Source organism: Elephas maximus, chromosome X (assembly GCF_024166365.1).
Source record: "Elephas maximus indicus isolate mEleMax1 chromosome X, mEleMax1 primary haplotype, whole genome shotgun sequence".
In the NCBI taxonomy this organism is placed as follows: Eukaryota; Metazoa; Chordata; class Mammalia; order Proboscidea; family Elephantidae; genus Elephas; species Elephas maximus.
This window is the reverse complement of record NC_064846.1, coordinates 160,488,747-160,501,711: the sequence shown is the minus strand read 5'-3', so window position 1 is coordinate 160,501,711 and position 12,965 is coordinate 160,488,747. Positions and strand designations below refer to the sequence as shown.

At 43.7% G+C, this 12,965-nt stretch overlaps 1 protein-coding gene across 10 annotated transcripts in view; it reads right to left on the bottom strand.

Annotated features, from left to right (window-relative positions):
* Nucleotides 1-12,965, bottom strand: part of ADGRG2 (adhesion G protein-coupled receptor G2) — a 141,125-nt gene that overhangs the window by 15,165 nt on the left and 112,995 nt on the right. For 8 of the 10 annotated variants that reach the window (XM_049873439.1, XM_049873430.1, XM_049873434.1 and 5 more), the window contains 8 exons: nucleotides 9,168-9,559; nucleotides 6,026-6,197; nucleotides 5,307-5,463; nucleotides 3,940-4,083; nucleotides 2,966-3,088; nucleotides 1,885-1,930; nucleotides 1,650-1,753; nucleotides 292-413 (listed from right to left, as the gene is read on the bottom strand). In XM_049873439.1, the coding sequence (XP_049729396.1) occupies nucleotides 292-413; nucleotides 1,650-1,753; nucleotides 1,885-1,930; nucleotides 2,966-3,088; nucleotides 3,940-4,083; nucleotides 5,307-5,463; nucleotides 6,026-6,197; nucleotides 9,168-9,559 (1,260 nt within the window). The remainder of the gene's footprint in view (nucleotides 1-291; nucleotides 414-1,649; nucleotides 1,754-1,884; nucleotides 1,931-2,965; nucleotides 3,089-3,939; nucleotides 4,084-5,306; nucleotides 5,464-6,025; nucleotides 6,198-9,167; nucleotides 9,560-12,965) is intronic. The other 2 variants (XM_049873431.1, XM_049873435.1) reach the window with 1 other exon arrangement.

Genomic DNA, 12,965 nt, shown 5'->3' with positions numbered 1-12,965 from the left:
GGGTTGGGTATCCATCTTTCATTTCATACTTAATGACTACTAGGTATCAGGCACCATTACAGGGTACAGACATGATTAAGACTGAACCCTTGCCTTCAGTGAGCTCACAGACTAGCGAAAGGAAGCGAGCATATAAACCAAAAAGTCTCACAGCGTTTTATATAGAGGTATTCCGCTGGAAGGTTGTACAGGATAAGGTAGGCCAAGAAAAACCCTTGATTAATAATACATTTGGGCAATGGAGGTGAGCACTGCATCCCAGAAAACAAGTTTCCAGTTGTGGCTACTCACTCAAAGGCTATGTAGGTTACCAGAGTAACAGACAGAAAAATTGATGAAAGCCCACAACCAATATACGTGATAAACGTCAGAGCCATCATTTGAGCAGGCGGTAAGGATGTTCGAGATAGGTCCTGGAAAATAAAACGTTGCTTTCAATGATCAAATGTTTTTATATAAAATGAAAGAAAAATAAAAAAGAATCATATATTGAGTGTTACATGTATTGAGTGCTCTAGATGCTCATGCAAACCTATGAGGTAGGCACAATTATTATCAGCAGGTAAAGAGAAGGCAACTGAGGCCCAGAGAGGTTAAATAACTTTCCCAAGGTTACACAGCTAAGAAGTGGAGAAGCCAGGATTCAAATTCGAGTCTGGCTGATTTCAGAGCCTATAGACTTAACCACTGCATTCTGGTGCAAGAGAGGAACACGGGACTAGGAGCCTAAAGACTTGAATTTGACTCCTGGCTCTTAAATTTCTTAGCTCTGTGACTGTGGACAACTACTTAACAAGTGAGTCTTAATTCTGCTTTCAATAAAATGACAGTAACAATCTCCCATTTCACCTATCTTGAAGGGCTACCGGGAAGATTAAATAAGATCATTTAGGTCTAAGTGTTTCGTAAATTTTAAAGCGCACTGCAAACTAAACCATCATTATCACCTATTTCACTCTGAGTTCACTAATCCTCTTAGCTATTTAAAAGAGAAAAACTTAAATATAAAAATAGAACATGAAAAAAATACTTGTATTTTCTGTACAAGTATTTTCCTTTAGTATTTTGGAGCCCTGGTGGCAAAGCAGTTAAGAGCTCAGCTGCTAACCAAAAGGTCAGCAGTTTGAATCCACCACCTGCTCCTTGGAAACCCTATGGGACAGTTCTACTCTGTCCTCTAGGGTCGCTATGAGTTGGAATCGACTCAACGGCAATGGGTTTGCTTATTAGAATAGTAATTTCACTGGCTTATAACTTTGCCACAAGATCATGGTATCTGCTGACATGTCAAAATTCATTCATTACTTTAGATATCCACAGCTACCTCTCAGAGGAAGAATCTAAGGACATGTTGTTTTAGCTGCCATTGAGTTGGTTCCCGACTCATGGCAACCCCACACACAATGGGATCGGACCGTTGTGATCCATTGGGATTCATTAGCTGATTTTCAAAAGTGAATTTCTAGGCCTTCCTTCTTAGTCTGGAAGCGCCACTGAAACCTGTTCAGCATCATAGCAACACAGAAGCACCCAATGACAGATGGCTGGTGACTGCGCCTGAGGTGCACTGGCCAAGAATCGAACTCAGGTCTCCCGCATGGAAAGCAAGAATTCTACCACTGAACCGCCACTTCCCTCTGGTATATTACCAATAGGACACCAAAGCTTGTAAGGTGGCTGCAGGTACAGATGGTTTCATTCAGCTTCTTGTCTTGGACGGAGCAGCCATCAGATGACCAACCTCCTCTGCCACCTGTTAGCATTAGGAAGAATGTTTGTCCTGTCAGCATGGCCACAGTGCCAATGACCCCTCCACCGCCTCCCAGTCCCCTCGTTCTTCCCACCATCCACTGAAGACTTCGAAAAGGTATGACCGGAACCTACCGTTTCTGCCCAAGTCCCAAAATACACACCTCACTGTTAAGTCAACCTGCGGTAGAAATAAAGATGACCAATAATTAATTTACTGAACTGAAAATACAGAAAAGCAATGGAAAGAAACCAGGATATTTTCAGTTCAAAATACCGTGCTTGATTTTAGAAGGAAAGTTTTTATTTTATACTAGAAAATATCTTATACTCAGAAGCAAGCAAGCCCCATATAGGTCAGTACTTCTTCAATTCCCCAACTGCGGCTATGAAGCGCCTTGGGTCCTTGTTAAAATGCAGGATCAGATTCAGTAGGTCTAGGCCGGGGCCTGACATTCTGTACTTCTAACAAGGTCTCAGGGGATGCTGATGCTGCTGGTCTAGGGACCATGCTTTGAGTAGCGAGATCAGAAATGCTTCTCAATGTGAATTGAGCTGAGAGATGTTCTGTCTTTTGATATGAGAAATCAGACCTGCAGTCACACCCACTGAAATTCTGCAGCTGGTAAGAGCTTGCTTCTGCACCATTCCTTCTTGGAAATTAGGTGGTCAGTTATTGTTGTTGTTTGCTGCCATTGAGTCAGCCCTTGACTCATGGTGACCCCATGCACAACGGAACGAAAACGCTGCCCAGTCCTGTGCCATCCCCATGATGCGCTGCAGATCAGACCGCTGTGATCCATGGGGTTTTTTACTGGCTGATTTTCAGAAGTCGATTGCCAAGCCTTTCTTCCTAATCCATCTTAGTCTGAAGCTCCACTGAAACCCATTCGGCAGGTAGCAGCAGACAAACCTCCACTGACAGATTAGTGGTGGCTGTGCGTGAGCTGCATTGGCCAGGGATCAAACCTGGGTTTCCTGCATGGAAGGCAAAAATTCTACCACTGAACCACCACTGCCCTGCCCCCTCCCCCCTCCCCCGTCAGTTATCAGACATGCTAAAACCCAATAGAACACCTCCCTGGTTCTTGCGGTGGTAGGAAGCCATTCTTACACACTACCCCGATGGAGTTTCAGGCTCTGCTGGATCTGCCTTTGTATGGCCAAGCCTTTTAAAGACATAGTCAATGAACAGACTAGACTGGCCTCTCCTCACCTGGTTTGGGTTGATGTGCTTTAATGAGACTGTCACATTTCTTGTCAAGTTTGTGACGGTCAGGTTAGCAACACTCGAGGATATGACGTAGCTGATCAGAGAGAGGTTCTCCAGGCAAGGGTCCTAGGACACCAAAGAATCAACAAGATGGCAAGGGAAAATGAAATACCATCAAAGAGTTTTGGAGCCTGAAAACCCTCCTTAGGACTACTGAATCCACATTCTTTACTTTACCTCCTAGGTCAGAAATTGCCAGTCAGGAAGTACAGGGACTTTCTCAAGGTTCCACAGTGAGAAACACAGCTCATTTCACTATACCCAAAACCCATTGCTGTCGAGTCGATTCACTCATAGCGACCCTGTAGGACAGAGTAGAACTGCCCCCATAGGGTTTCCAAGGCTGTAATCTTTACAGAAGCAGGCTGCCACATCTTTCTCCATGGAGCACCTGGTGGGTTCAAACCTCCAACTTTCAGCTCGCAGCAGAGTGCTTAACCACTGCACCACCAGGGCTCCCTCGTTCCACTATACAGTGCTCTGAATATGCAGTCAAACTGCACAGATTGACACAACGGGATCCTCATAAATCTTTAAAGGAAACATAACATTCAGCCATTGAAGCTGTGGGTCCCTGAGCAAGTTACTTAGCCTCTCCATGCCTCCATTTCCCCATCTATAAAATAATGATAATAATAGTTCCTACCTCACAGAGTTGCCGAGAGGATTCAATAAGTGTATATTTCTAAGTGCTTAGTGTCTGGCACTCGGTAGTGCTATGTGTCAATTACTAGAATTTATCCTCCTCCTCATCAGGTGTTTAAAAATAAACTCCAGCTTTTTTTTTTTTTGAAGCTATTCATTGGACTTAGAACAGGGTTAAAAATATTTGAGGATTAAAAGAAACAACTCCGCTCCCTCCCGCCGCCACCCACACCATTAAAACTCACACCGAAAACCGTTAGCAGCAACTGTACCTGGAACAGGGCAGGTGTTTCAAAAAAGTTGAACTGAACCCTGGAAGCGAGCTCCATATCATTAGCTGGCAAATCGCTCATCAGTGAGGCAGGGAGAGTAATCACGCCAATACTATTCTCAGGCGCTTGTGTTTCCAGGGAAACCTGAAAACCCGAGTGAAAGGTAAGAAGTCTATCTGGAGCCAGTATAACGAAAAGATGGAAGATGCAGTAGCTCATTAAGGCGGAGGATCCTGCAAAAGGGCATGTGGTCTGCGGTGGTGTCTATGTAAAATGGGTTCTGCTTCTGGTTCTCTGGCTGTGGCTCAATTAAAGGAAACAAAAAAAGTTGCCTTTCAGTTGACTCCGAATCCTGGTGACCTCATGTATGTTAGAGTAGAACTATGCTCCATGGGGTCCCCACTGCTTGATTTTTCAGATGTAGATCACCAGGCCTTTCTCCGGAGGTGCCTCTGGGTGGACTCGAACCTCCAACCTTTTGGTTAGCGGCCAAGCACATTAACCATTTGCACCAGCCAGGGATTCCTCAATGAAAGAGGAGATGAGGCTTCCAAGCAGGAAAGGCAACATTTTAAGGTTACACAGAGACAATCAAGAGGTGCAGGATAACTGCAGACCCCAGGAAGACCACAGCAGCAGACATACCAACTTGGTGACCTGTTTAGAGTTAAGTCTTCATAGAACCACATGCACTAAGCTTGTAAGGGAAGACTATGAAAATTAAAAAGCAAGACTTTTGGTTTTACTTGGTAGTTTCCAGCCTCTAATCTCTCTAACAGGTGAAGAGACTAGAAGCAGGATTGATATTCAGCACCAGCATACACAATGTAGTAGCCATGTTGGTGTTGTTCGGTGCCGTAGAGTCAATTTTTGACTCACAGCGACTCCATGTGACAGAATAGAACTGCACCATAGCGTTTTCTAGGCTGCAATCTTTACAGAAGCAGATCAAAGAGCCACTGGGTGGGTTCCAACCACCAACCTTTCGGTTAGCAGCTGAGTGAGTGCTTAACCATGTGTGCCACCAAGGCTTCCCAAAGTAGCCATCACACTTGTTAAAATATCAAAATGGGCTGACAGGTAGCCGATGTCCCTGCTTTTCCAACTGCACCGGATCCTCCCCCTCCTCCATACTCCCTCTCGAACATCCAGAATCCAGCTGCTGAAGGACTAACCCAGACCACAAAAGGGGTCTCCTAGATCCTGCTCCAACTTCTTTTTTGAGTCTGTGGTACCTCATTGTTCCAAATATTGAATATTTTGCATATCACCCCAAACTATAAACAGTAATTGCCTCAATCACGAAGTACAACAGAGACGACAATTATACGCAAGAGGGTATTTTTCCAAGATAAATTAGAGTGTACCTGAAGATTTTCAGGGTCTTGGGCTGCAAAGGTGGTTGTGTTGAAATTACTGGCGTTCACTCTGATTACGGCCAAAGCCAAAGAAGGGGAGGTCAGACTTATGGTCTTGTTTGAAAAATTCAGTTGTAAGCCAATGTCATCCACCACTTTCAGCAATCTGTAAAGATAGGTGGCAGGTCAAATTCAGCACCCGCACTGTTTTTGTTTTTCCAGCGCACACAGAATACAGAGTAGTAACTTGAGAAGTTATTATAAACCTAGGACTTGGGAGAAAAGTTGCTGTTAGCTACCATCGAGTCAGCCTGGACTCATGGCAACCCCATGTACAACAGAATGAAACACCGCCCAGTCCTGCGCCATCCCCGGATCGGTTGCAACTTGGACTATCGTGATCCATAGGGTTTTCATTGGCTGATTTTCAGAAGTAGATTGCCACATCTTTCTTCCTGATCCATCTCAGTCTGGAAGCTTGGCTGAAACCTGTTCAGCATCATAGCAACACACAAGCCTCTGCCGACAGATGGGTGGTGGCTGCGCTTGAGGTGCACTGGCCGGGAGGGAGCCTGGGTCTCCCACGTGAAAGGTGAAAATTCTCCCGCTGAACCACCACTGCCCCCACTGGGAGGAAATTACTTGGCTGTAATTAATTAATCATGTAAGAAGCATCTGCATCATTAGTGGGTCTACTCTCACCACCCCATCAGTTTACAAAGTCATACCTTTGAGCCAGAGGGGCCAGCAAGGCTGGCGGGGAACGCAGGAGTTTGCTGACTTGGTTTATCATTTCTCCTGCAAGATTAGGCTCCAAGCTGCCTAAGGACAAAGCCTTCTCCATCTGGGACACTTGGTTCTCAAGTTCAGAAGCATTGGTACTGCTGCTGGTAACAACTTCTGTAACAAAGAGCCAAATCATTTTTGGAACACAGGATGGAAAAATTACTACTAAAGGTAAACACACATCTATGACCTGGCAAACCCATTCCTAGGTATGTGCCCCAGAGAAATAAAAACACATGTCTTAAGACTTGTTCATGAATGCTTATAGAGGCTTTTTCCGTAACAGTCCCAAACTGGCATGTCCATCGAGTAGAGAATGGATAGACAAACTGTGGTACATCTATACAACGGACTATTATGCAGCAATCAAAGCCAATGAACTACTGATACATTTGACAACATGGATGGAGCACTAATTCTCCAGTGTATTACATGAAATGAAAGAAGCCAGACTCAAAAGCCTCCATAGTGTATGATTCGCTTCCTGACATCCTAGAAAGTCAAAACTACAGGGAAATAAAACAGATCAGTGGCTGCCAGCGGCTGGGGGCTGGGTGGTGGGGAGGTGGTGACTACAAAGGGACACAGGGAGCTCCGGGAGTAGTGGAAATGTTATCTATGTTGACTGTGACGATGGTTACGCCACTCTGTTTATCCAAGCTCATTACCATTACTCATAGCCGCCCTATGGGACAGAGTAGAACTGCCCCATAGGGTCTCCAAGGCTGTAATCTTTACGGATGCAGACTGCCACATCTTTCTCACTCAGAACAGATGGTGGGTTCCAACCACCGACCTTTCAGTTAGCAGTCGAGCGCTCTGTGCCACCAGGGCTCACAGAGCTGTAGAAGGAATGAGTTTTACTGTATGTAAATTATACTTCAATAAAGCTGATTCTTTCTCTCCCTCTCTCTCTCTGTATCTGCACATCAGATGCTATTACTACTCTCTATTCTGCTTCCAAAACCAAAAAACCCATTGCTGTCTAGTTGATTCTGACTCATAGCAACCCTACAGGACAGGGGAGAACTGCCCCATAGAGTTTCCAAGGAGCGCCTAGTGGATTCGAACTGCCAACCTTTTGGTTAGTAGCCGTAACTCTTAACCACTAAGGCACCAGGGTTTCCAATACTCTGCTTAGGGTGGGGAAAAAAAATGGGAGTGCTGAATTTGAACTGCAACCTATCTTTACGGATTGCTGAAAGTGGTGGATGACATGGGCTTAAAAAAAAAAAGCCAAACCCATGGCTGTCGCGTCGATTCTGACTCACTTTTCATACAGGCACCTGTATACATGTATTTGCATCATGTGTACAGGATTTTCTGTGGGCCCCCAGAAGCTCTTTTGTGAAAAAGAGAATATCGTGAAATGAATAGCTGGACTATCAGCTGTAAGCTTGATCTTTAAGTGTTTCCGATTGGGAAACAATGATATAAATGTGTCTTCAACAAAAATAAAGTCTCTTAATTCCATCACTCTAACATCCTTTTTTTTTTTTTAACATCCTATTCCTTATTTTACATATTCCCTTCTAATCCTTATCCACGTGTGTTTACAGTTGTCAACATGGTATGCGAACTATTTGTTCTTGTGCTATTTCACTTCACATCATGACTTGAACAACTCCCAAATATCTGTATAAATCCATTGCCGGCAAGTCGGTTTCGACTCACAGCAACCCTACAGGACAGAGCAGAACTGCCCCATAGGATTTCCAAGGAGCGGCTGATGGATTCCCTCTGCCGACCTTTTGGTTAGTAGGTGAACACTTAACCAGTGCACCACCAGGGCTCCAGGATCTGTACAGTCATTCAAATTACTCGCATGGTTGTGCAACAGTCATGGGGGTAGAGGTGTCATGTCTTATTTAGTCATCCCTCTCTGGTGGAACCTTTAAGTTCAATCTACATTTTAGCTACCAGGTGAAACTGCAATGTGCATCTTTTATGTCTGTGTCACCTAGCTTGTTGCCTCATTGGCTGAAACTAAAGTCCCAGGAGTAAAATCAAGGTGTAGGAGAGGCCACTTAGATGGTTTTTCTGTGCAGCATGTTAGCTTGATTGTAGTAAGGTGCAGTAAGCTTGGGAAAGGTAGACATCTTAGGCCCAGGCTCACTAACTTTCATTTTACTTTATTCTTCACCCGCCATTGAACCTTTACTTCACTGACACCCTTATTAATTCATAATTTGGCTTTAAAATGCTCATATTTATAAAATAATTTATTTAAAAGAAAGTAGGGCAAATCTGAAGTCCCTTGGCAGAAGCTCCAAAGCTCCTGGGGATGTTGGCACCATCACAGAGTAGGCAGGGACCAATGCCACCAAAAGCTTGGCTTTGCCTCCTACCCTCCAAATTCTAGAAGCAGAACTGCTTCTTATTCACAGAACTGAAACTCGAGGGAATACCCAGAATTCTTTGTTTCTTTCCCTCTTCCCTTTATGTCTTTACCACTAAGCCTACTTTGTGACTGGGTCATTTCTTGTGCTTTCCAAGGCCTTCTCACGTACACTGTTATTCTCAACCTGCTGCAGTTAGTGTGATCATTTCAATCTTGAAACAGAACAGGCTGTGTCAGGAGTTAAATGGCTGGTCTCCGATCACACTGCTTGTGAGGGCCTATGCAGACCCAAACCCAGGGCTTCTGGATGTTTCTCCCAGCCTCAGGGTTACTGTGGCTCAGTCCCAGCTCTGTCACTCTGTGACTGATTTTCAAAAATACCAATTTTTTCTTTGGCCTTCTGAGTGGAACTACTCTGTTTAATAGTTCAAAAGTTTTATCCTCAGAATGTTAAAAACAGTGCCCCAACACCTTTTTGTAGGAGAAAGGAACCTATAAAATAAGCATCTCAATAAAGTGAGATCTGTAGTTGCCTCTTAGAGCTATTTTTCCACTATCTTGGTTAAACCAATTGAACTCTGCTATATCTATCCTCTATGAATGCCTGAAGGTGAGCTCTCAAAATCAAGGAACGCCCAACGTGGTCTTATTACAGATATCTTGGTTTGGCAGGCTGGTGGCTGCATCTCAGGTAGCCAAAATTACAACACAATGGGGGGGGCAACTTGGCTCCTCATACTTACCTGTATGCTCAGGAGATGGGCTGGTTGTGATGACATTCATAGCAGCACGTGTGGTAGGAGAAGCAAGTGAGGATTTCACAGGCAGCAGAGTAGAAGAAAAATTGGTTTGGGGCGTAAAGGAAGAGACGGTTCCAAAGTCAGGGGGCACATCAACAGTAGAGCTGGGAGCTATGGCAGCCGAGGGCTGGGGAGACGGAAGGTGAATCTCTCTGGTTGGAGAGGGGGATTTCTGGGTCACAGGTGGACGATCTAAGGGATCAGCAAAGGAGAAGGCACTGGCGACCTGGGATACAATCGTGGCCCGAGGAGCAACTGGGATAAGTTTGCTGGAAGAAGAAAACGGTGGGCCATGTGGAGGCCCAGCAAGACAGACAACGGGATCCTGTAGATCACTGAAAGAGAAAATCAGAGAGAGGCACATGAGTTACAAATGAACTACAGAGAGGCTTCCTCTTCCTCTGGCAACCAACTGACACAGCCAAGGTGATGTGGCTACCTCAGGAACCTGCCACTCCCAGCCCCTGCCATCTCATGCCCTCTGTGCACCTGCCACAGGCCCCCTGCCCCACACTTCCACCATACGCTCCCTGGGAAAGGAATTAGCAAGGGGGTTAATGCTAGAGCCCTAGCCAGACATGGGGCTGCCACAGCGCAGGTTCAGCCCCTTTTTGTATGTCCTGCGGCTTCTTTCTCACAGCTCTCTGAACAGGCAGCCTTCAGAGGTCAGGCGAGCTGCCTCAAAAGAGCAATGGCCTCCTGATCCAATCCTGATGCTTCCAGAAATTCTATTCTCTCAAATGGGGCTTAACCCTTCAGCTTAATGGAACACATTAAGTTTAAAATTCAAACACTCTTTGCTTTTCATAACAGAAAATGCTAAAAATCTTTTAACTGAAGACCTTTAAAGAAGCCCTGGTGGTGCAACAGTTAAGCACTCGGCTGCTAACTGAAAGACTGACAGTTCGAACCCACCCAGTGCCTCAGTGGGAGAAAGACCTGGTGATCTGCTTTCACAAAGATTACAGCCTAGAAAACCCTATGGGGCAGTTCTATTATGTCACATGGGGTCACGATGAGTTGAAAATCTACTCCAAGACACCTAACAACAATTACCTTTAGCAATTCCTCAAGGCCCAATGTTTTAATATATTCAAAAAATAGGGCCCCCCCGCCAGGGTAGACAAGCTGCATTTAGCTTTCCTATACCATTTTTTTTTATACCATGTGAGGAGATTCAAATTTAAAAAGCATACCCTTTTTTTCAAATACAATTTTTATCTGATCATAGAAGCTACAGAAAACACTGCATACTAAAAAAGGAAATACCAAACCTAATGCCAGTAGGAGATGCTGGTGGTGTAGTGTTTGAGAGCTACGGCTGCTAACCAAAAGGTCAGCAGTTCGAATCCACCAGGCACTCTTTGGAAACTGTATGGGGCAGTTCTACTCTGTCCTGTAGGGTCGCTATAAGTTGGAATCGACTCAACGGCAACAGCTTTGGTTTTAGTTTTTGGTTTAATGCCAGTAGGCAGGCCAGTCATTGAAATCCACTGTGAACATTCCATTCATTTACTTCCCATTTTCTTCTGTATATGCCCGTGCTCGCACCAAACAGGACTTTTGGAATCATCTGCCATTTTGGATCACCCCTCTCCCAGCATCTCTCCATTGAGGAGATAAGTTTTATGTAGTGACTCTCAGGCTACAGAAGCGTCAGAATCACCTGGAGGGGTGGGGCTTTTAAATCTCCTTAATGCCTAGGCCATACCTCAGACCAATTAAATTGGAATCTCTTGAGAGCAAAGACTGGATAGCAGTATTTTTTTAACTCTATATTTTGAACTAATTATAGACTTACAGAAATACTGCAAAAATAGTATAGAAAGTTCTGGTGTATCCCTTAGCCATCTTCCCCCAATGTTAACATCTGAATTCCAAAATTATAGACCCAAATACTATCAAAGTTTTATGTATGACAGAGGTGGCATCTCAAATCACTGGGAAAAAGATGGACTTTTTTTCTTGTGCTTTAGGTGAAAGTTTACAGCGCAAATTAGTTTCTCATTCAAAAATTTATACACAAATTGTTTTGTGACATTGGCTGTAATCTGCGTAATGTGTCAGCACTCTCCTGCTTTCTACCCCGGGTTCCCCGTTTCCATTCATCCAGTTTTCCTGTCCCTTCCTGCCTTCTTGTCTTTGCTTTTGGGCAGTTGTTGCTCATTTGGTCCCATATACTTGACTGAACTAAGAAGCACGTTCCTCATGTGTGTTATCGTTTGTTCTATAGGCCTGTCTATGACTAAAGGTGGACTTTGGGAGTGGCTTCAGTTCTGAATTAGCAGGGTCTCCAGGGGCCATAGTCTTGGGGGTTCCTCCAGTCTCTGTCAGATCAGTAAGTCTGTTTTTGTTTTTTTTTTTTGTAAATTTGAATTTTGTTCTACATTTTTCTCCCTCTCTGCCTGGGACCTTCTATTGTGATCCCTGTCAGAGATGTCGGTGGTGGTAGCTGGGCACCATCTAGTTCTTCTGGCCTCAGGCTGATGGAGACTGTGTTTCATGTGGTCCAATAGTCCTTTGGACTCATATTTTCCTTGTGTCTTTGGCTTTCTTCATTCTCCTTTGCTCTGGACTAGATGGGACCAAAAGATGTATTTTAGATTTTTTTTTTACTCTCAAGCTTTTAAAATCTCAGACGTTATTCACCGAAGTAGGATGTAGAACATTTTCTTTATAAATTATGTTATGCCAATTGACCTACATGTCCCCCGAGACCATGGTCCCCAGCCTCAGCCTCAATAACTTGGTCCCTCAAGGTGTTTGGATGTGTCTAGGAAGCTTCTATGATTTTGCCTTGGTCAAGTTGTGCTGACTTCTCCTATATTGTGTATTGTCTTTCCCTTCACCAAAGTTAACACCTATCTACTATCTAGTTAGTGATTTCCTCTCCCCACCACCCCCCTCCCTTGTAACCATCAAAGATTACTTTTTTCTGCATGTAAACCTTTTCTTGAGTTTTTATAATACTGCTCTCATACGATATTTGTCCTTTTGTGATTCACTTATTTCACTCAGCATACTGCCCTCCAGATTCAATCACGTGAGATGCTTCGCAGATTCATCATTGTTCTTTATCATTCCACTGTGTGTATGTACCATAATTTGTTTAGCCATTCATCTGTTGATGGGCACTCACTTTTTGCTATTGTGAATAATGCTGCAATGAATATGGGTGTGCATACGTCTATTCATGTGACAGCTCTTACTTCTCTAGAATATATTCCTAGGAGTGGGATTGCTGGATCATATAGTATTTCTATTTCTCGCTTTTTAAGGAGGTACTATATCATTTATCCATAGTGGTTGTACCAAAAGATGGACTTTTAATAAATGGTGCTAGGACCACAGTGGAGACACGTTTGGAAAAAAATAAAATTAAATCCATACCTCGCACCATACACAAGAATAAACTCCAAATGAATTAAGGATCTAAATGTAAAAAATAAAACCATTCAAGTACTAAAAGAAAAAAAAAAGGGAGAGTGAATTCTTCTATATCCTGGCATAGGGACTTCCTAACTATGCCTCAAAACCTAGAGGCAATAAAAGCCTGACATATTTAACAACATAAAAATTTTTCTTTTAATTTGTGCAACAAAAAATATCATAAAGTCAAAAGACAGCTGACAAACTGGAAGAAAATATTCACAACATATCAAAACAAACAAACAAAAAACATATATCACAGGCAAAAGGCCAATATCCACAATATATAAAATACTCATAGAAACTGACCAA